General features: G+C 41.6%; 1 protein-coding gene across 3 annotated transcripts in view; it reads left to right on the top strand.

Annotated features, from left to right (window-relative positions):
- FMN2 (formin 2) overlaps positions 1 to 24,552 on the top strand; it is a 379,061-nt gene that overhangs the window by 98,223 nt on the left and 256,286 nt on the right. For 2 of the 3 annotated variants that reach the window (XM_059145886.1, XM_059145884.1), the window contains exons 5-6: positions 19,247 to 20,802; positions 22,467 to 22,611. In XM_059145886.1, the coding sequence (XP_059001869.1) occupies positions 19,247 to 20,802; positions 22,467 to 22,611 (1,701 nt within the window). The remainder of the gene's footprint in view (positions 1 to 19,246; positions 20,803 to 22,466; positions 22,612 to 24,552) is intronic. The other variant, XM_059145885.1, reaches the window with a different exon arrangement.

Consider the following 24,552-nt stretch of genomic DNA (forward strand, 5'->3'; position numbering starts at 1 on the left):
TAGCATCTGGAGACCAGTTAAAATTGGAGATGAGAATGTGAGGAAAGAATTATGCGTTGTTGTCTCTTACTAGGGCTGGGAGGTGGAATGAAGTCACAGCTTCGCTCTGTTGAGCGTTAAGATGGTGGAAACCTCATTTGTGCCAGACGGCGTTGTTGATGTCCTGTAGAGAATGACAAACAGCTCAAGCAACTAGAAGAGCTGAGGCGATAAAAGTTCTTAACGTACGAAGGGGGCTTATCCTTCATTGGACATCTCTTGAAGTGCTGTGTTCAAGGTGTTTGTGGCAGGTACTGAGGGAAGTGCACGCGGTTATGAGGTCCCAGGCGCCTCCGTATACAGGACATGATTGGTCAGATGCCACATGGTTCTGCTGAGGCGTTTAGTATAATATTGTTTTGCAGAACTTAAGGCGAAAAAGAGGAATATTGTTGAGAAATTGTCATTAAGGACAACTTCTAAGGAAGGGCGCAGCTTGGATCAGGTCTTCAGAGTGATCGTTTTTGGACAGGTGGAGGGAAGGAGACTGAGACTTTCAGATGAGAAAAGAGGAAAAAGGCACAAGAGTGAAAGTGAATGTGGCGTTTTGGCCGGGGGTTGGGGGGAGGACAAGGCAGGCACAGTCGCCCCAGTGACCAGGTGATGTTAAGAAATGGCTCAGTTTATTCCTCTGGCAGCCGGGCTGCTTTCCATCTCCTGGGCCTCTGCCCAGGGCCGGTCTTATCGGCATCGCTGGGCTAGTCCCCAGGAAGGCTCTGTATTTCCCCTCTTAATCCCCTCCAATCTTTCTTCCACAATGCCTTGAGTCATCTTTCTAAAATCCAGATTTACTTATGTCTGATATCTGCTAAGGCTCATTTAATGACTGTTCCTAGCATTTGTGAAAGAAAATTCAGACTCCTGAGTTTGACATGGAGGCTCTTCCTTGCCATCCTCGGTCATCAGCCTCCCCACCCACCATTTCCGACGTCTGGTTTGTTTCAGCCTTCAACAAATGCCCCAGTTTTCTGAAAAACAACCTAAGGTTGGGATGCTTCATATCTGTCTTTTTATATGTTTCTTTCGTACTCCTACCCTTACCCCCTTTAAAATCTAGTTAATTCCTGTTTATTAATCTAAATTCATGTTAAATTTTACTTCCATTTAGACACTTTCCCTAAGACTTCAATCTGGAGAGTCCTTTTGGTATCCCTGCCCTGGGACCCCTATACTTACTTTCCCATAATGGTTGCATTTTGTGTGTCGCATAGACATAAGCTCCGTATAACCAAGACTATTCTTACTGTCTTTTTCCTTTCTGTATCAAACAGGGGACCTGACATGTTTTAGGAGCTCAGGAAATATCTGATGAATGACTAATTAGTAGGAGACCACACTGACTAGAGGAGAAGTTGCTTCCTGGGGAGTGGTGGGAAATTGGCCTCTATGCATACATAGTGATTGAGGATGTGGGCTTTGGATCAGTTTCCCTGGGCATAAACACCACTTACTCTTTTAACTGACAAATCTGAACATGGTATCTTACCCTCTGTGCCTTAGTTCTCTCATCTATAAAGTTTTATCATAAGGCGTTTCATGAGATTTAAATGCCTTAATTTAAGGCATAGATTTTTTTTTTTAAAGATTTTATTTATTTATTTGACAGAGAGAGATCACAAGTAGGCAGAGAGGCAGGCAGAGAGAGAGGAAGGGAAGCAGGGCCCCTGCCGAGCAGAGAGCCCAATGCGAGACTCGATCCCAGGACCCTGAGATCACGACCCGAGCCAAAGGCAGCGGCCCAACCCACTGAGCCACCCAGGCGCCCCAAGCCATAGATTTAAATGCATTAATTTATATGTTCCTGGCACACAGTAGGCTCTCAAATTGTTAGCTGTTACTAGTATTGTTGTTATATCTGGTTTGGAAAGTCGCTTTCATAGTTTAGCTGATCCTCATTATTCGTAGATGCTGTATTTGCAGAATACATAGCCGCGGTATTTGTGGCCGGCAGATCAGTCCTCACGGGCTTTCACGTTCATCTGGAGACATGAGCAAAGTGGGAAGCGACTTGAGTTGCCCTACGTGCCGTCTGCCGGCCGAGGGGGAACGAGATGACACTCTGTCTTCTCGTTTCAGCTCATACTATGAACAGATACCTTATTGCAATCCATGTGGTGCCATATTCCTTGCCTCTTGGTGCTTCCAGTTGGTCTCACTGTTGACAGGGCCCTGTGGCGGGGTGCCGCAGGGGTGGGGGCGCTCCCTCGGACTGGAGAGTGGGACCACACACCTGTTAGTTACGCTTCATTCCGACGGGAGGTACGGTGCTCCTGTGTGAGTACAAAGGCTAGAAAACCCACAATATGGATTATGAGAGGTGACTTGAAACAGAAACGTAGAGAAAACAAGGCTATGTATCTATCAGTTGACGAGAATGTCATGGCCAAAGGCTCGTAGGAACTGAACTCTGCATTTTCCTTAGGATTTATGGCTGAGTGTTCGCTCAGTAGTTATTCACTCTACAGAGTGTAACAACTGTGAATCTTTGTAACAACTGTGGATGTAACCCCGCAGTAGTAGGGCAGGGTAGGTAATAGGATATCTACTCTTTATAAGCTATAAAGACTTATGAATCAAGTAGGAGATTTAAAAAGACTTACGCTGGGGCGCCTGGGTGGCTCAGCGGGTTAAGCCGCTGCCTTCAGCTCGGGTCATGATCTCAGGGTCCTGAGATCGAGCCCCACATCGGGCTCTCTGCTCAGCAGGGAGCCTGCTTCCTCCTTTCTCTCTCTCTGTCTGCCTCTCTGCCTACTTGTGATCTCTCTGTGTCAAATAAATAAATAAAATCTTAAAAATAAATAAATAAATAAAAAGACTTACGCTTAGCATATGAGCATAAGATCCACAAGTTTTTGAACAAGAAAGCACATGAGCTGGTATTTTAAGGTACAGTTACTTGGCACGAGAATGTGGAATTAATGGGAGGAGGGAAAGGAGAGCCAGGAAGCAGGACCAGTTATTAGACTCTCCATGTATCCCTTCAGTCAGGTAAGGAGAATCTGAGCTAACGTGCCGATCTGCTGGAAGGGAAGGCAGCAGCCGGAGGTTGGAAAAATAGTTAAGCCCAGGGTAGGCATGGACTGTAGTTCTCAAAGTGTGGTCCTTGGACCAGCCGCGTTAGCATTCCTCGGGAACTGGTTAGAAAAGAGAACCCCCAGGCCCTGCTCCAGACCTACGGAACTGGAAACTCTGAGGGTCGGAACTAGCAATTTGTGTCTTCAAAAGTCCTCCTTGTGATTCTGGTACACATGACGAGCCCAGAGGATTAGAAAAGGTGACAGAAGGATGTTAGTGCACCTAAGCAAACTGCAAGGCAGGGAGCTAGTATTTCTTTGGAAATAAATGCATTACACATTTAAGGAAAATGTAGTGTAATCAAAAAGCGATGATAGCTAAGCCGTCACAGTTTGGAAGTGAAGTATTGATGGGACAGGAAAACTAGGAAATAATCATACAGAGATGAAGACTAAACACATAAAAATTGATGTCCTCTCCCAACATACATAGAGAGGGTAGTAGGACAAAGTCTTCGGTTACTGTACCCCAAAGTGTACAGTAACTACACCCCAAAAAAAGTCCAAAGGAGGGAACAGAGTAAAAGAAATGGGAAGGAGAAGGTATAAAATCAGACAAGGAGAAGAATAGGAGGGGTTCCTGGGACAGCAGTTGCAGGAGAACGGTGAGATGAAAGGCAGCTTTCTGGCTAACGTGTCTAATCCATCCCATTTGACGTCCTCCAAGCTTTGCTTTTTAGGAAGTCTTTGATGTTGGAGATGAGCTGGGTGTGAAGGAAGGAAAGTTCTCTCGACTGTTTCGTACTCTTTTTTTCCTGACTCCCTTTCCCAAACACATGACTTCTGCTTTGGTTTTGGGAATAATGATGTTGACTTTCCATCGATCAGATGGTTATCAACTATAGCAATAAAGAGATGTTGAAAGGAATACAGCCAGTTATGAGTTCTAACGAATCCCTCTCATTTGTCATCCCTGCAAGGAAGGGATGGGAAGAGAGTCCTGTTGACGCGATGGTAATTTCACTAGATCATCTTTTCATGGTGAGGGGCCCAGAGGTGCTATCTGGGCTCTCTGTGTGTGAAGCTCTTCTTTTCCACAATATGTTCTGCTTTAAGCAGACCTAGGTAAGTTATTTTCTACGTACCGTATGTTCTGATGTTCCCTCCTTTCTTGAAATTCCTTTTCAAACTTGAAATTCTTGGTACTTTATTTTTATCCATAATCTTTCTATTTAAAATCTGGATTTCCTTTCCTATAGAATCATGTGTAGCTTGTCCTGGCTTATGGTAAATCTGGAAGGCCCCTGGTTTGTTCAAAACCCTTAGAATGGTGTTTAGAATTCAGATCATGACAAATAGAGAATTTATATGCTTCTGTGAAGAGTAGGATTTATATTTTACAGATGTCTAAAGGTATCCTAACTTGGCAGTAACCTGGCCTTAGAATTTAGCAGAACTTGGAAATCTGAATATGATAGAAAATAAATTTCATATCTCATATTAACACTTACAGAATAAATTATCACAGTGTTAACTGACCAATAGTCTTTTTATATTCCAGGCTCCGAAAGTATCTTGCTTACATTATAAACATAGTAAAGTTTCAAAGACAAAGCAAATTAACTTTTCAGCAAAAGCTTTACTCGAGTGTATCTTGGCTTCCTTTTTGACAGTTTTAGCCTTAATGTTACATTAATGTTTCTTTTTCTGGGAATCAGATAATCTTGTAATTCGAAAAAAATTTTGGTGAACATTTTATTTTTTCATGGAAACTTGTATTTTGTGATATGCAAGTGTTCAAACAATTTATAAAACTAACGGTCACCACCCACATATAAGATTATACAGGAATAGAAGAATTTTGGCTGATGTATTGTATATAATTGTTCAGCCAAAGTGGATGGCAGACTTTACTACTTATAATGATTTAGGGGATTGAAGTAATACTTTAAAATACAAATAATCTCAACATTGGTAATGTATAAGGTATATTAGATACTGTTTTGAATAACTAAAATAGATTTGTTATCTTTCTTCCGTTTATAGGTCTGTACCCATTATTTGGATTGTGCACAAAATTATAAAGATTACTTTTTTCCTACTCTCCTTTTAAAAATTTTGTTTATTTTAACTTTTAATAGAACCATTAGTGTTGGGTAAACGGTCGCGCAATTACTGGAAATGCCGTCTTTTTGAAAAAAAAGTGCAGAAGTCTAGAGATAATAGAAAGTACATTTTAGCACTGTCAAATCCTTTGAGGATCGGATAGGCCTGTATCTAGTTATACCCGTGAGGAGAAGATTAAGTACCAGGCACAGGACCCAAGGAACAGGCCCTCAACTTGACGGCTTTCCATGGACCACAGAGCGCCTGGCAGGCTCTTGAGATTAAATCTGAGTTTGTGGGTGGGCCCTGAGAGGACTTTTGTTCAAATGGCCAGAAAATAGGCAGTATTTTTTTCTTGATAATAACCGTTATTTACCATGGGAATTTCTTTAATAATCTTTGAAAAAAATGGAAAACTATAACCCAAATAGAAACCAACCCTTCACTGCTTATAAGCAACACAGCCTCCGCCAAATAGCTCTAGAGAGCGTCTCCGGCGATGGAATCCGTGGTACCCAGGGAGCAGCCAGCCCTGTGCGAAAGCCCCCGGATAAGGAAGGTCAGATAAGATTCTTTGAAGACTCTCCGCTGAATTCAAAACCAAAAATCTTACGTACATTTGGCTACTCTACAGGAATAGATGGCTGACCTTATTTTACGGGTTAATCAGTTAAAGCCTTAACTGCTGTTTCCGGCAGTGGAAAAGGAGGGTCATTACAGACTTGGGCTGGGATTTTGAAGGTAGAGATAGGGTCGCAGAGGGGAATTAGGACCTCAGCAAATTGGTGTTTTGGTCTCTCTACATTGGGATTAATGTGAGAAGCAGGTCGTCTCTCACTCCACCTTTTCCCCATGTCCTTTAACTATAATAATTATCTCTACAAATCAGTTCCCTCCACAAATGTCAGCCTTTCGTCTTTGCCGGCTGTTTACTCTGTGAAGTTGTTGACTTCACCACCACCTGGCACCTCACGGCTCTCTCTGCCATATTCACTGCAAAGTCTGCATTTTGTTCTCCCATTTCCTCTGTCCTTTCCCTGTTCTGGTTCTTGCTCTATTTTACATTTGAAAACCTGGGAAGCGTAGGGGGTGTGTCACTCCCTTATTTTTCGGCTTTTTCTTATCTGAGTGCCCTAGGGGATCACTTTGTTTAAGAAATAAGTTACACAAATAAGTGAAACCATATGATAATTGACGCTCTCTGCTTGACTTATTTCACTCAGCATAATCTCTTCCAGTCCCGTCCATGTTGCTACAAAAGTTGGGTATTCGTCCTTTCTGATGGAGGCATAATACTCCATAGTGTATATGGACCACATCTTCCTTATCCATTCGTCAGTTGAAGGGCATCTTGGTTCTTTCCACAGTCTGGCGACCGTGGCCATTGCTGCTATAAACATTGGGGTACAGATGGCCCTTCTTTTCACTACATCTGTATCTTTGGGATAAATACCTAGTAGTGCAATTGCAAGGTCATAGGGAAGCTCTATTTTTAATTTCTTGAGGAATCTCCCTACTGCACTAACTTGCATTCCCACCAACAGTGTAAGAGGGTTCCCCTTTCTCCACATCCCCTCCAACACATGTTGTTTCCTGTGTTGCTAATTTTGGCCATTCTAACTCGTGTAAGGTGATATAGAGGAGGAGGCAATTGGGGGAAATTGGAAGGGGAGGTGAACCATGAGAGACTATGGATTCTGAAAAACAATCTGAGGGGTTTGAAGGGGCGGGGGGTGGGAGTCAGGGTACCAGGTGGTGGGTATTATAGAGGGCACGGATTGCATGGAGCACTGGGTGTGGTGAAAAAATAATGAATACTGTTATGCTGAAAATAAAAAATAAATAAAAAATAAAAAAAAATAAGTTACAAAAAAAGAAAGAAAGAAAAAAATAAGATATGTAATAGAACAATATACTCTACTAAATTGACCGTTTGTGCAATTAGGTCCAACCCCAGATCTATCCCCCCTTAACCTGGGCCATCTGTTAGTATCTACCATGCTTTAGTGTGGCCGCGTCCATTCATGTCATTGTTCGTGGATGTTTTAACCACATGATGCAAATAGAGTGGAAGGTGAGATGAAGGTGTAGAATTTCCTGAAGTCCGGGAAGGTGGTTCACATGGAAAGTGATGGATCAGTGAGTACCTGATGGACTTAGTTGATTTGGTAAAGATGATCCCCGACCTACATCTATGTTTGAAGAGATAAGTTTGTGTATCAGAGGATTGTCAGAGGTCACTGAGGAGAAGGATGAATTTCTGCAATGCTATAAAAAAATGACCATCTTTTCATGAAAGATGTCATATTGTGGTATTATATACATTTGCCAGCAAGTTTGTGCTGTAGAAAATTAACACTTAAATCATCTTAATTCTAACAATTTGTTCATGCTTACCATTAGGAGAAAAAAATTGTTTTAGAAATAAGGATATAAGTGCTTTATTTATCTATTTATTTAAGGACGAGGGTCTTTTTTTCCTACCACTAAAAAAACCCCACTTATTTGCATTTATTTTATGTTGCATTTAATCATAGGTTGTACGTTTTTGTTTCCTTATTTTCTTTTTTTAGAAACAACTTTTTACTTTTCAGTAAAGATCATCTCAGTGTGACAGTGGGAGCTCGTGTATGGGTTACTCTGTGAGCGCCACAAATCTGGCCGTATGTGTCTGGGGACTTTTGTTTACGTGGATGTGCTCTGTGACCAGGTAATCTACATCTAAACCCTTAAGTTCGGCATTACTGTCTGCATTTTTAATCACGTGCAGCAAAAATTCAGCCTTCTTTTTGGGTCACTGACCCTGTGCCCAGCTCTATTCTTTGGCCAGGGCACACTTACTTGTTGTACCATCGTAACTATGGAATGGCACCCATTGCTTCTGTAAAGGGACATCTTCCAGATACTTAGTGGATTTTCCCATATGTATACGCTGGTGGTTTCACAAATGTTCTTAAAGTGAACAAGAAAATTTGAACTTCTTGATTTGCATGATGTTGTAGGATCTTCTGGGTCAAGTGAATAGTGTAACATTTTTTTTATAATTTTTTATTTTTTATAAACATATATTTTTATTCCCAGGGGTACAGGTCTGTGAATCACCAGGTTTACACACTTCACAGCACTCACCAAAGCACATACCCTCCCCAATGTCCATAATCCCACCCCCTTCTCCCAAACCCCCTCCCCCCAGCAACCCTCAGTTTGTTTTGTGAGATTAAGAGTCACTTATGGTTTGTCTCCCTCCCAATCCCATGTTGTTTCATTTATTCTTCTCCTACCCACTTTAGCCCCCATGTTGCATCACCACTTCCTCGTATCAGGGAGATCATATGATAGTTGTCTTTCTCTGCTTGACTTATTAGTGTAACATTTTTATAGATCACCTCAAGGTGCTTACAGGAGGAACCTTTTCCCTCCATATTCTATTCTTGAAAAAAATATATATATTTATATACATATATATATATATAATTTATTTATTTATCTATCCTCTCCCCCGCCCGAGTTCATATCTGCAAATTCTCCTGCTCACTAACATGTATTTCTAACTCCAAAATCAATACTGCAGTTGCTTTCATGGTCATTCCCAGACACCCACAGCGGGGCAAAACACTTGAGTCGTCTGACACATTCGCTCCCAGTGGAGATGAAGCAAGGTGACACTCTGCCTACTTATTTCAATTCTCATCTTATAACCGAGGGTGCTTTTCATGGCCTTGTTTAGTGCCGTGTTGTTTGCATTTTTGTGCTTTTTGGGGCAGTTTTGCTGTTGAAAATGGCTCCCAAGGGGCTGTGTGGACATGCTGTCTGTGTGACAGCATACTAGATATATTAAACAGGGTTTACAACATAAAGTTAACTTTTTCATGAAAAGGTTAGAAAGTTTGAAAGCAGGGCACGTGTGTGGCTTAGTCAATAAGCATCTGCCTTCAGGTCAGGTCATGATCCCACGGTCCTGGGATCGAGCCCCCACATCAGGCTCCCTGCTTGGGCAGAAGCCTGCTTCTCTCTCTCCCACACTCCCTGCTTGTATTCCTTCTCTCGCTGTTTCTCTCTCTTCTGTCAGATAAATAAAATCTTAAAAAAAAAAAGTTTGAAAGATCTACTTCTAGGCTGAAACTTTTCAGAGGGATCATATACAACTGGTATACCAGGGAAGCTAAAGGCGTTGAGGCTACCAATGGAAACTGGAGAGTGGACGGTGGAATGTTGTTCCAGAGCAGCTTCCGCTGGCAGGTCTTGAGCTAGCAGAACATTTAGGGACACTGGAGCATGGCTCCTCTCTCATTCCACTGTCTAAATCTCAGTGCACCTGCATCTAATTGGAGGAATGTAACTGCAAGGGGACCTGTAAATGTAGTTTCTGTTCTGCACGTAGAAGGAGAGGGAGCTGGAGGTTGGGAAAGTCAATCCACAGTAACTGCCAAATTGTCTTGATTCCATTTAAAAAGCCTTTTTCTGGTATATCATGTTTAATGGGATTATTTAAAACCTTTTTCCTGTTGGCTATATAAGTAATTAGAAAGGCTGAAAATCTCAGGAATCTTTCCAGTCGCTGGTACTATGACCTCCTGTGATCATTGGCTTTGAGTGCTATGTCGGACTAGTTGGCTTGTAAATGTGGGAGCATAAATCCATGTAGAAAGAAATGTAGACATTGCTATTGTGCTAGGGTGTTATGATTTAGGATGAATTCTTCCTCTTCTTTTCCTTCTCCTTCATGTCCTTTTGTGTGGCTTTCATTGTATTCCTTCCCCAGATTAGGGAAATTTTCAGCTATGATTTCTTCAAGTAAATTTTCTGCCCTCTCTTTTCTCTCTTCATCTTCTGGGACTTCTGTAATACAAATATCATTACATTTGATGGGGTCACTGAGTTCCCTACATCTGTTCTTGTGTTCCATAATTCATCTTTTTCTTTTCTTCAGCTTCATTATTTTCCATTATTTTGTCTTCTATATCAGTTATTCATTCCTTTGCTTATTCTGTCCTTGGGTTCATTGCATTCAGTCTGTTTGGAATATCAGTTATTTCATTTTTCATTTCTGACTGATTTTTTATTTTTTATTTTTTTTTATTTTTTATAAACATATCATTTTATCCCCAGGGGTACAGGTCTGTGAATCACCAGGTTTACACACTTCACAGCACTCACCAAAGCACATACCCTCCCCAATGTCCATAATCCCACCCCTTTCTCCCAAACCCCCTCCCCGCAGCAACCCTCAGTTTGTTTTGTGAGATTAAGAGTCACTTATGGTTTGTCTCCCTCCCATTCCCATCTTGTTTCATTTATTCTTCTCCTACCCACTTTAGCCCCCATGTTGCATCACCACTTCCTCATATCAGGGAGATCATATGATAGTTGTCTTTTTCTGCTTGACTTATTTCGCTAAGCATGATACGCTCTAGTTCCATCCATGTTGTCGCAAATGGCAAGATTTCATTTCTTTTGATGGCTGCATAGTATTCCATTGTGTATATATACCACATCTTCTTGATCCATTCATCTGTTGATGGACATCTAGGTTCTTTCCATAGTTTGGCTATTGTGGACATTGCTGCTATAAACATTCGGGTGCACGTGCCCCTTTGGATCACTACTTTTGTCTCTTTAGGGTAAATACCCAATAGTGCAATTGCTGGGTCATAGGGCAGTTCTATTTTCAACATTTTGAGGAACCTCCATGCTGTTTTCCAGAGTGGCTGCACCAGCTTGCATTCCCACCAACAGTGTAGGAGGGTTCCCCTTTCTCCGCATCCTCGCCAGCATCTGTCATTTCCTGACTTGTTGATTTTAGCCATTCTGACTGGTATGAGGTGTTATCTCATTGTGGTTTTGATTTGTATTTCCCTGATGCCGAGTGATATGGAGCACTTTTTCATGTGTCTGTTGGCCATCTGGATGTCTTCTTTGCTGAAATGTCTGTTCATGTCCTCTGCCCATTTCTTGATTGGATTATTTGTTCTTTGGGTGTTGAGTTTGCTAAGTTCTTTATAGATTCTGGACACTAGTCCTTTATCTGATATGTCATTTGCAAATATCTTCTCCCATTCTGTCAGTTGTCTTTTGATTTTGTTAACTGTTTCCTTTGCTGTGCAAAAGCTTTTGATCTTGATGAAATCCCAATAGTTCATTTTTGCCCTTGCTTCCCTTGCCTTTGGCATTGTTCCTAGGAAGATGTTGCTGCGGCTGAGGTCGAAGAGGTTGCTGCCTGTGTTCTCCTCAAGGATTTTGATGATTCCTTTCACACATTGAGGTCCTTCCTCCATTTTGAGTCTATTTTTGTGTGTGGTGTAAGGAAATGATCCAATTTCATTTTTCTGCATGTGGCTGTCCAATTTTCCCAGCACCATTTATTGAAGAGGCTGTCTTTTTTCCATTGGAAATTCTTTCCTGCTTTGTCGAAGATTAGTTGACTGTAGAGTTGAGGGTCTATTTCTGGGCTCTCTATTCTGTTCCATTGATCTATGTGTCTGTTTTTGTGCCAGTACCATGCTGTCTTGATGATGACAGCTTTGTAATAGAGCTTGAAGACCGGAATTGTGATGCCACCAACGTTGGCTTTCTTTTTCAATATCCCTTTGGCTATTCGAGGTCTTTTCTGGTTCCATATAAATTTTAGAATTATTTGTTCCATTTCTTTGAAAAAGATGGATGGTACTTTGATAGGAATTGCATTAAATGTGTAGATTGCTTTAGGTAGCATAGACATTTTCACAATATTTATTCTTCCACTCCAGGAGCATGAAACATTTTTCCATTTCTTTGTGTCTTCCTCAATTTTTTTCATGAGTAGTTTATAGTTTTCTGAGTATAGATTCTGTGCCTCTTTGGTTAGGTTTATTCCTAGGTATCTTATGGTTTTGGGTGCAATTGTAAATGGGATTGACTCCTTAATTTCTCTTTCTTCTGTCTTGCTGTTGGTGTAGAGAAATGCAACAGATTTCTGTGCATTGATTTTATATCCTGACACTTTACTGAATTCCTGTATAAGTTCTAGCAGTTTTGGAGTGGAATCTTTTGGGTTTTCCACATATAGTATCATATCATCTGTGAAGAGTGATAATTTGACTTCTTCATTGCCGATTTGGATGCCTTTAATTTCCTTTTGTTGTCTGATTGCTGAGGCTAGGACCTCTAGTACTGTGTTGAATAGCAGTGGTGATAATGGACATCCCTGCCGTGTTCCTGACCTTAGCGGAAAAGCTTTCAGTTTTTCTCCATTGAGAATGATATTTGCGGTGGGTTTTTCATAGATAGCTTTGATGATATTGAGGTATGTGCCCTCTATCCCTACACTTTGAAGAGTTTTGATCAGGAAGGGATGCTGTACTTTGTCAAATGCTTTTTCAGCATCTATTGAGAGTATCATATGGTTCTTGTTCTTTCTTTTATTGATGTGTTGTATCACATTGACTGATTTGCAGATGTTGAACCAACCTTGCAGCCCTGGAATAAATCCCACTTGGTCGTGGTGAATAATCCTTTTAATGTACTGTTGAATCCTATTGGCTAGTATTTTGTTGAGTATTTTCGCATCTGTGTTCATCAAGGATATTGGTCTATAGCTCTCTTTCTTGATGGGATCCTTGTCTGGTTTTGGGATTAAGGTGATGCTGGCCTCATAAAAAGAGTTTGGAAGTTTTCCTTCCATTTCTATTTTTTGGAACAGTTTCAGGAGAATAGGAATTAGTTCTTCTTTAAATGTTTGGTAGAATTCCCCCGGGAAGCCGTCTGGCCCTGGGCTTTTGTTTGTTTGGAGATTTTTAATGACTGTTTCAATCTCCTTACTGGTTATGGGTCTGTTCAGGCTTTCTATTTCTTCCTGGTTCAGTTGTGGTAGTTTATATGTTTCTAGGAATGCATCCATTTCTTCCAGATTGTCAAATTTATTGGCGTAGAGTTGCTCATAGTATGTTCTTATAATAGTTTGTATTTCTTTGGTGTTAGTTGTGATCTCTCCTCTTTCATTCATGATTTTATTTATTTGGGTCGTTTCTCTTTTCTTTTTGATAAGTCGGGCCAGGGGTTTATCAATTTTATTAATTCTTTCAAAGAACCAGCTCCTAGTTTCGTTGATTTGTTCTATTGTTTTTTTGGTTTCTATTTCATTGATTTCTGCTCTGATCTTTATGATTTCTCTTCTCCTGCTGGGCTTAGGGTTTCTTTCTTGTTCTTTCTCCAGCTCCTTTAGGTGTAGGGTTAGGTTGTGTACCTGAGACCTTTCTTGTTTCTTGAGAAAGGCTGTACCGCTATATAGTTTCCTCTCAGGACTGCCTTTGTTGTGTCCCACAGATTTTGAACCGTTGTATTTTGATTATCATTTGTTTCCATGAATTTTTTCAATTCTTCTTTAATTTCCCGGTTGACCCATTCATTCTTTAGAAGGATGCTGTTTAGTCTCCATGTACTTGGGTTCTTTCCAAACTTCCTTTTGTGGTTGAGTTCTAGCTTTAGAGCATTGTGGTCTGAAAATATGTAGGGAATGATCCCAATCTTTTGATACCGGTTGAGTCCTGATTTAGGACTGAGGATGTGATCTATTCTGGAGAATGTTCCATGTGCACTAGAGAAGAATGTGTATTCTGTTGCTTTGGGATGAAATGTTCTGAATATATCTGTGATATCCATCTGGTCCAGTGTGTCGTTTAAGGCCTTTATTTCCTTGCTGATCTTTTGCTTAGATGATCTGTCCATTTCAGTGAGGGGAGTGTTAAAGTCCCCTACTATTATTGTATTATTGTTGATGTGTTTCTTTGATTTTGTTATTAATTGGTTTATATAGTTGGCTGCTCCCACGTTGGGGGCATAGATATTTAAAATTGTTAAATCTTCTTGTTGGACAGACCCTTTGAGTATGATATAGTGTCCTTCCTCATCTCTTATTATATTCTTTGGCTTAAAATCTAATTGATCTGATATAAGGATTGCCACTCCTACTTTCTTCTGATGTCCATTAGCATGGTAAATTCTTTTCCACCCCCTCACTTTAAATCTGGAGGTGTCTTCGGGCTTAAAATGAGTTTCTTGGAGGCAACATATAGATGGGTTTTGTTTTTTTATCCATTCTGATACCCTGTGCCTTTTGACAGGGGCATTTAGCCCATTAACATTCAGGGAAACTATTGAGAGATATGAATTTAGTGCCATTGTATTGCCTGTAAGGTGACCCTTACTGTATATGGTCTCTGTTCCTTTCTGATCTACCACTTGTAGGCTCTCTCTTTGCTTAGAGGACCCCTTTCAATATTTCCTGTAGAGCTGGTTTGGTGTTTGCAAATTCTTTCAGTTTTTGTTTGTCCTGGAAGCTTTTAATCTCTCCTTCAATTTTCAGTGATAGCCTAGCTAGATATAGTATTCTTGGCTGCATGTTTTTCTCGTTTAGTGCTCTGAAAATATCATGCCAGCTCTTTCTGGCCTGCCAGGTCTCTGTGGATAAGTCAGCTGCCAATCTAATATTTTTACCATTGTATGTTACAGACTTCTTTTCCCGGGCTGCTTTCAGGATTTTCTCTTTGTCACTGAGACTTGTAAATTTTACTATTAGGTGACGGGGTGTCGGCCTATTCTTATTGATTTTGAGGGGCGTTCTCTGAACCTTCTGAATTTTGATGCTCCTTTCCTTTGCCATATTGGGGAAATTCTCCCCAATAATTCTCTCTAGTATACCTTCTGCTCCTCTCTCTCTTTCTTCTTCTTCTGGAATCCCAGTTATTCTAATGTTGTTTAGTCTTATGATGTCACTTATCTCTCGAATTCTCCCCTCGTGGTCCAGTAGCTGTTTGTCCCTCTTTTGCTCAGCTTCTTTATTCTCTGTCATTTGGTCTTCTATATCACTTATTCTTTCTTCTGCCTCATTTATCCTAGCAGTGAGAGCCTCCGTTTTTGATTGCACCTCATTAATAGCTTTTTTGATTTCAACTTGGTTAGATTTTAGTTCTTTTATTTCTCCAGAAAGGGCTTTTATATCTCTCGAGAGGGTTTCTCTCATATCTTCCATGCCTTTTTCGAGCCCGGCTAGAACCTTGAGAATTGTCATTCTGAACTCTAGATCTGACATATTACCAATGTCTGTATTGATTAGGTCCCTAGCCTTCGGTACTGCCTCTTGTTCTTTTTTTTGTGTTGAATTTTTCCGTCTTGTCATTTTGTCCAGATAAGAGTATATGCAGGAGCAAGGAAAATACTAAAAGGGTGGCAACAACGCCAGGAAAATATGCTTTAACCAAATTAGAAGAGATCCCAAATCGTGAGCGGGTACAAAGGGGATAAAAAAGAGGTTCAAAAAGGAAGAAAGAAAAAAAAAAAAAAGAAAAAAGAAAAAGAAAAGAAAAGAATTAAGAAAAAGAAAATAAATAAGAAAAATATAAAAATAAAATATATATATATTGGATAAAGTAGTTAAAAATCGTTAAAAAAGAAAAAGGTAAAAGTTAAAAAAAAATTTATCAGAAGGTGAGAAAAAAAAAACAAAAAATGAAAAAGAAAAAAATTAAATTAACTGCAAGACTAAAAACAAAATCACAGGGAAAAAACCCTGAGTTCCGTGCTTTGCTTTCTCCTCCTCTGGAATTCTGCTGCTCTCCTTGGTATTGAAACCGCACTCCTTGGTAGGTGAACTTGGTCTCGGCTGGATTTCTTGTTGATCTTCCGGGGGAGGGGCCTGGTGTAGTGATTCTCAAGTGTCTTTGCCCCAGGTGGAATTGCACCGCCCCTACCACGGGCCGCGCTGAGTAATCCGCTGGGGTTTGCTTTCAGGAGCTTTTGTTCCCTGAGCGCTTTCCGTAGAGTTCCGTAGGATGGGAATACAAATGGCGGCCTCCTGGTCTCCGGCCCAGAGGAGCCGAGAGCCCGGGGCCCCACTCCTCAGGGCGCCCTCAGAGAACAGCGCCCAGTTACTCCCGTCTGCCTGACCTCCGGCCGCGCTCCGAGCTCACCGAGCCTGCGACCGGTTCAAGGTCACCCCGAGCTGCGAGCTTACTGTCGGCTCTGTCTCTGCAGCCCCTTTTCCCGTTCCAATACCCGCAAGCTCTGCGACACTCAGACACCCTCGATCCTTCTGTGACCCTGCGGGACCTGAGGCCCCGCTGACCCCACGTGGGCTTCGCCTCGGTTTAGCCTCTGGAGCGATGTCCCTCAGCGGAACAGACTTTTAAAAGTCCTGATTTTGTGCGCGGTTGCTCCGCCGCTTGCCGGGAGCCGGTCTCTCCCCCCAGGTCTATCTTCCTGTCGCTTTGGATTCACTTCGCCGGTCCTACCTTTCAGAAAGTGGTTGTTTTTCTGTTTCCAGAATTGCTGTTGTTCTTCTCTTCGATCTGCCGATGGATTTTCAGGTGTTTGCAATCTTTAGATAAGCTATCTAGCTGATCTCTGGCTAGCTGAAGTAGTCTCAGCCTGCTACTTCTCCGCCATCTTGACTCCTCCCCCTCTGACTGATTGTTTTTTTAACTCACCTCTATGGTAAATGTTTCCCTGAAGTCTTCCAGCCCAGTGAATATCCTTATGATTGTTGTTTAAAGTCTCCATTAAGCATATTACTTCTATCTGTTTTAGTTAGATCTCTAGCCATGACCTTATCTTGTTGTTTCATTTGGGATGAATTCCTCCATTTTGGCATATTGTCTAAGTTTCTGTCTTCTTCTCCTCTGTGTTAGGAAAGCCTATTACGTTTCCTGTTCCTGAGAGTAATGGCCTTATGAAGGAGAGGTCATATAGTGCTTTCATTATATTTAGATCTATGATGAAAAAGAGCTGGCCTCAGTAATTTAAGAAATGAGTTTAGAAAATTGTTCCAGAATTTACCTCGTGTGTGCCTTTCATCACCTAATCTTTTTACTTTGAAGGTTACGCTGGAGAAATGAAAATAATCTATACATTTTACTAATCTAGGGTAAGGAAGAAGTACTGAATAATTATATGTTGTATTGGGATTAATTTGGGAGCAGTCTTTTGGCTTCTGGTTTGTTCTATAATTACTAGCATCTTAATTGGAGAGTGGAGTGAAGTACAGTAGTCAAAAAAGATACTGTTCATTATAGGTTTTTTTTTTTTTTAAGCATGGACTATTTAGAAAATATACTATGCTTTGTAATACTTTAGTCTTTTGTGTAGACATTGATGACAAGTATCAAAAAAGTATCTAAATACATATATGAATATCTATTTTACAAGTAAATATCAAGTGCCATTCAAATTTTTGACCAACTGTTTAAAGTGAATTACATTCCTTTATTAGTTGAAAAGCAAATTAGTTTCCTTTTCACTTTTCTTCCCATAGTAAGGGCCATGCAGCGTTATATGACAATAGGGAAATACAGTACCTCGTGTAAGGAGCATACCTCTGAATTTAAAAGTGTCTGTACTTCTCAAAAAGCATCATAACTGATGTAAAGCAAGTTAAATGTTATAGTAAGAGAGTTTCCAGGCAAAAAGTAACAGGGGTCAGTATTAAAACTACTAAGTTTATCGTTTCTTTACTTCCTGTGGGAAGGATGGGGGACTAGCTCTGAAGATTTTTAACAGATACACATGTAGCACCAAAAATGCTTCATTTATAGTAAGTATTGGAAATACACTTACAGAAAGAACATTTCTCTCTTGTTCATCTGCAGTTTATCCATTGCAGGTGGGTCACATAGGTATTTGTTTTGGATTTAATAAAGGGGAAATAAAAATTTTATTTGTTTTGTGGAGAGTTTTCTTGGATCCCCTAACCTTTGGTAAGGCAGATATAAGTTTAGTTTTACACTTAACATAATTTTGGTATTATCTCTTAAATTATTCTTCCATTATTTCTTATTATTTCTTATATTCTTCCAAGAGCAGATCTGGATTGGCAGCTTCAGGCTCCTGTGTGGGGAAGGTAATAGATGTGTGGACTATGGCTCTTTTTGGAGGCCCCTACTGGGTTAATCTATGGAAAGCCCTGGGACATTGTGGAGAAAGAGCTCTCAGTAGGAGAGCTCTCCCACATTGTCCCTGCCTTGTATTCCAGCCTTGAGTGAGCAAATCCGGGTCTGCACGACCCCAGCGAGAGTTAGTCCTCTCATCTCTTTTACCTTCTCCTATTCCTTTTTTCCTACTTTTTTTTTCCATCCATGGCTTATTCTTCTCTTTGCATCTTGTTCATCTGTTATTCATATTTAATTTACCCATTGGGCTTCCCCCTTTTTGGACCCCAAAGCATTCTATTTTTTTAAAAATATTTTATTTATTTGACAGAGAGCTAGAGAGAGAGCACAAGTAAGCAGAGTAGCAGGGAGAGGGGGAGAGAGGGAAGCAGGCTCTCTGCTGAGCAGGGAGCCCGGTGTGGGGCTCGATCCCAGGACCCTGAGATCATGACCCGAGCCGAAGGCAGCCGCTTAACCAACTGAGCCACCCAGGCGCCCCAGCATTCTGTTTTTCTTAAAGGATTTCTGGTTGATTCTATGCCTTGGGAAAGGAAGACACCATTTAGAGGTGACCCATGCATTGGCACAGTTGTTATCAGATGTCTTTATAAATTGTGCAGAGTCACAGGTATCACTTTCTAGAGTGCCTTCGGGAAAAGATTAAAATGGTAGTAAACGTGATGTAAGTGAAATGATACACTTGCCTACGGATGTCGAAGCTATTTCCAATAATCTTATTGGAGATTTCTCTCAGTGACTACCTTTAAAAAGTAGGGAAAACTTTTTGAAAAATGAAGGATTTAAAATGTGTTTTGGGGGTATGTTAAGAGCAAGTGTTACTGGGCAGGTATGAGAGGCAGCTGTCTTGGAAATAAATTGGTTTGTCAGTCAATTTTTTTCTCCTGTTCTCAGTGGTCTACTAGTCTTCAGTGATACCATTTAAAGATGAGACAAACAAGGCTCTTTGGACTTTATGGTAATACGTGTAAAGCATTTTGAAGTCCAAGGGTGGAGAAGAGGGGATACATAGAAATACTAATAGCATCTTTCTACAGAGGAATCTTTCTGGAAGTATTGCAACAAATGTATTTGGCAAATATATATACAACTGAATATATCTGGCAAGTTTTAACATTATTTTAATATTTTTTGATCCTTATTTTCTCTTAACTACACTTTGTTGCTCCTCAGGAAGTTCTTGACATGAAGTCTGAAGGACAAGCAACTGTCATTCAGCAGCTGGAACAGACCATCGAGGATCTGAGGACCAAGATAGCCGCACTGGAGAAGCAGTACCCTGCCCTGGATGTGGACGTGGCCAGCGGCCATCACGGGGCTCAGAATGGAGTGGCACCCTTAGAAGGTGTCTGTCTTGAAGCTCTCAGGTTAGGAGAAAAGGACGGACGTCATGAAAGGATTTTACAGGCAAAGTCCATCCAGACGTCCCCGACGGAAGAGGCTGGGAGACCACCACTGCCTTCTGTTTACGCCCAACCGGAGTGTCCTCCCTGCGCCCCAGGGCCTGGCCATGGAGACTCAGCTCTGCCCTCCTCACCTTCTGGACCTCAGACAAAGTTCTGCTCCGAGATCTCTCTGATTGTGTCTCCAAGGCGAATATCAGTACAGCTTGACACGCATCAGCCCACCCTGCCTGCACCACCTCCGCCCCTTCCGTGGTCCGACAGTCAAGGACAGGCCGGGTCACAGCCTTCCCGCCCTTCTCTTCATACCGAGTCTGAAACCAGCCAGCAGCACTCTGTTTTCTCTTCCTTTGAAAACAGCCATAGCATCCAACCCTCACCACCTCTGCCTTGTATAGAGTCTTCCGGCTCCATGCCTGGAATGGGCATGATGCTCCCCCCACCTCCCCCTCTCCCTGGCACAACAGGGCCTGCTCCTCCCAGTACAGCCATCCCCCCGCCTCCTCCTCCGCCTGGTACAGAAATGCTACCACCACCTCCTCCCCCTTTGCCTGGTGTGGGGTTACCTCCTCCCCCTCCTCTTCCTGTAGTGGGGATACCTCCTCCCCCTCCTTTGCCAGGTGAGGGAATACCTCCTCCCCCTCCCCTGCCAGGTGAAGGAATACCTCCTCCCCCTCCTTTGCCAGGTGAGGGAATACCTCCTCCCCCTCCCCTTCCCGGAGTGGGGATACCCCCTCCCCCGCCTCTTCCCGGAGTGGGGATACCCCCTCCCCCGCCTCTTCCCGGAGTGGGGATACCTCCTCCCCCGCCTCTTCCCGGAGTGGGGATACCCCCTCCCCCTCCCCTTCCCGGAGAGGGAATACCCCCTCCCCCGCCTCTTCCCGGAGTGGGGATACCCCCTCCCCCGCCTCTTCCCGGAGTGGGGATACCTCCTCCCCCTCCCCTACCAGATGAAGGAATACCTCCTCCCCCACCTCTTTCCCAAGTGGGAATACCTCCTCCCCCTCCTTTGCCTGGACTTGGGATTCCTCCACCTCCTCCTCTGCCAGGTATGGGGATCACATCTGTTCCAGCTCCCCCTGCCACTTCTGGGACAGGCATTCCCCCACCCCCTCTTCTTCCTGGATCAGGCCCTCCCCTCCCCCCTCAAGCTGGAAGTAGCACTTTATCAGCACCACAAGTGTGTGGCTTTCTTCCTCCTCCGTTGCCAGCTGGCTTGTTTGGATTAGGGCTCAACCAAGACAGAGGGAGTAGGAAGCAGCCAGTAGAGCCTTGTCGGCCCATGAAGCCTCTGTATTGGACGAGAATTCAACTTCATAGTAAAAGGTAACATGAACTGGTGCTCATCTGTTCACAGTTTGTCAATATGAGGGAACATTTGCCTTTAAAACTCTTGGGGAAATTATAATTTAATGTATTTTTTAAATACTGTTCTGAAACTTGTCTTTAGATTGTTTTTTACATTAATATTTAGTGAAGTATCTGTTATTTAAAATTTTAGACTTTTCTCCAGAAGCATCAGAGGTATAAGACAAACGACATATGTATATCAGTGTATAAGATGTAGGTTCTGTATAGTTACTCATTAATCTTGGAAAAATGGAGGGGTATATTTTTCTTAGCCTGCATGCTCTATTGTCTGGTTCCAGAACATCACTCTGAAAAATAGCTTGTAAATATAAATCAGATCCTCAAGATGGGTTTTTTTTGCATTTTTTGAAGGCACAGTCTTGTTATACTATTCCATTTTATTTGCAGTAGTGTTTCTCTTCCAAGATGTGCTACACAAAAAGACACATATCCACATGTCATGTGTGAAATAATTGAGTTCTGAGAATTTCCTGGCATTTCTGTAGATAATCAGTGACGCACTGTGAAGTCATAAAATCATACTTGGGAATGACATTTATAAAAGAATACTTCCCACCAGGTAGGCTGGGGCCGTCCTTACGCAGGCATCATCCGTAGCTGATGTCCCCTGATCCCTGGGACACATGGCTGAGGAATATGCCAGCAGGGGACAGAACGTGCTTTTTAAACTTCTCTGGGCTGAGGAATATGCCAGCAGGGGACAGAACGTGCTTTTTAAACTTCCCTGGGCTTCCTTGTTCTAACTTTTCATGATTCCTTGAATTTTTTTTTTTTTTATATGATATGGCATGCATTTAGACTGGGATATTTACCAGGCCTCCTTCTCCTCTGTTACATTGATTTTCTCTTCACCCGAATCACATCAGGGGAGAAGAGTCTGTATAGTTGGATTACTTTTAACTTTGCAGCTCATTTTTGTGTAATTGCCATATCACTGATATACACTGATGCATCATTTCAAACCATACTCTAAACTCATTGTATCCAGATACTTTTATGAAGTTGTTTTATTTTGTTGTTCCTTTGCTTCGGGGAAAAAAAAAAAAAAAAAAAAAAAAAGCAATAGGTCTCTTCTTTTTAGGTGGTATGACATGAACCTGCAGGCTGAAGTCAGATAAAAGTGGGGTAAAGGAAGTGGTCCAGAGAGGGAGGATGCCACGTCGGATTATAAAATAATTCCTTTTTTAAACCCACGCATACTGATGAGTCAAGTTGAAATGGTGATATATCCAACATTTCCTCCCGTTATAGCTTATACTGAGAGGTTTTTTCTTCTACATTTTTATAAAGTGACTTGATCACTAAGGATTCCTGGCAATTATTTTTTCTAGACAAAGGTTTCATTCTGTATGGATGGTATTTTAACTTTCTCAACAAGTTGATAGAATGAGTGACAGTCTTAAAAAGAAAAAAACGTATTCTTCCCTCCTGTTGTCTGCCTCTTGCCCTCTTTGTGTCCTTTTGCCTGTCTTCCCGTCCTGCTGCCCTCCTTCCGCCTTGACTTCCTCTCATCCTCTCTTGCGCTTCTTTCCTTCTGTTCTTCGTTGCTGTGTATGCTCATGATGATGTCTTTGCGTTCGGTTGGATGGCGGTCTCATTGGTCTTCTGCTTAACTTTAGAGACACCAGTGCTTCACTTATTTGGGAAAAAATTGAAGAGCCATCCATAGATTGTCATGAATTTGAGGAATTATTTTCTAAAACTGCTGTGAAGGAGAGGAAAAAACCCATTTCTGACACCATCACAAAGACCAAGGCTAAACAAGTGAGTACTTGTGTGTTCCCTGAAATTGGACAGTATTTTAGGCATAAGTATGAACTTTCACTAGAGGAAAGAATGGGACACCTGGGTGGCTCAGTGGGTTAAGCATCTGCCTTCGGCTTGGGTCATGATCCCAGAGTCCTGGGATCAAGTCCTGCATCGGGCTCCTTGCTCCATGGGGAGCCTGCTTCTTTCTGTTCCTCTTCCACTTCCCCTGCTTGTTCCCTCTCTCTCTCTCTGACAAATATATACATATATATATATATTACATATATATATATATATATATGTATATATATATATATATATATATATTTTTTTTTTTTTTTTTTTTTTTTTTTTTTAAAGAATGAAATTGTTTTCTGGGCTGTGTAACCTCCACAGTCCTTAATCAGATAGTAGAGCTTAGAATTTGAGGACATGCGGTTAAGTAAGACTATCCCAAATTGAACAACAAAAAAATTGTCTTTACTAAGTGTTAATGTCCTGATGATTTTATTTGTAGCCTCATGATACATATTTCCAAAATTTTAGCTATTGCTTGTTTGTAGAATTAGTTGTCTAGAATAAACTGTCAATTGATTGAAATTCATCTGAGAACTAGTATGGATGGAAAGAAAGGTAAAAGTGGGCAAATGAAAATAAGTAAGAAGTTTAGTCCTTTGGAATCTGTAATTTGTTTGGTATTTTGTGGAACGGGACACCCTTAGAATCCAGCTAAATAATCACACTGTACTTGATGTATGGAAGAGTCTTATATCAAGTAACAACATTTCTGTTCTGTGTTAGGTCAAAGGATCTATCTTGGGACACCTGAGTTAGAAAAAGATTAGTGGGTTTGGAGAAAAACATTTCCAAGCAACATTTCCCAACTGATCCCACCCAGCGGACTTGATTGTGAAATGATATTGTCTATTTCTCAGGGGGGTCCCTCAGGAAAGTATAGTACCCTTGCACAGTAATGAGTTCCAGGTAGAAGTATTACTCAGTACCCTGCACAGTAATGAGTTCCAGGTAGAAGTATTACTCAGTACCCTGCACAGTAATGAGTTCCAGGTAGAAGTATTACTCAGTACCCTGCACAGTAATGAGTTCCAGGTAGAAGTATTACTCAGTACCTTGCACAGTAATGAGTTCCAGGTAGAAGTATTACTCCGTACCCTTGCACAGTAATGAGTTCCAGGTAGAAGTATTACTCAGTACCTTGCACAGTAATGAGTTCCATGTAGAAGTATTACTCCGTACCCTTGCACAGTAATGAGTTCCAGGTAGAAGTATTACTCAGTACCTTGCACAGTGATGAGTTCCAGGTAGAAGTATTACTCAGTACCTTGCACAGTAATGAGTTCCAGGTAGAAGTATTACTCAGTACCCTGCACAGTAATGAGTTCCAGGTAGAAGTATTACTCCGTACCTTGCACAGTAATGAGTTCCACGTAGAAGTATTACTCTTGGTATCCTCCTTTCACCTTGAAATGGGGGAGTGGCTGACTTTCTTAATTTTGCCAGGTGGGTGAAAAGTGCATGGAGGCAAGAGAATGGCGGGCAGCTCAGTCTTGGGGGACAGTGAGAGAGACACATGAGACCGCAGGTTCCCAGTGTTCTCTTGGACTGTTCTCCCAGATGAGTGGCAACCAATGGAATTTTTGCCTCTGACCTGGAAGTTGTAGCTCGCAGTGTGACCCAGAGTTGTTCCCATTAATACTGATTTTAGAGCAGACATTTCCCATTACATGGACACTGCCAGATCTAGCCCGGGAAGGATGGATTTGAATGGCACAGCTAGACAACTTGAGCCCCTTGTTGAGCGGATGTGCAGCCCACTCCAGGCATTTCTACTCTTCTGAAAATGATGCAAGCCTAAACAGTATGCAGTTGAATTTTTCAGAATTTTTTATTCTAGTAAAATTGGCCTCTGGCAACTTAGGGAGTATGGTAAATTGG

Source organism: Mustela lutreola, chromosome 14, assembly GCF_030435805.1.
Source record: "Mustela lutreola isolate mMusLut2 chromosome 14, mMusLut2.pri, whole genome shotgun sequence".
In the NCBI taxonomy this organism is placed as follows: Eukaryota; Metazoa; Chordata; class Mammalia; order Carnivora; family Mustelidae; genus Mustela; species Mustela lutreola.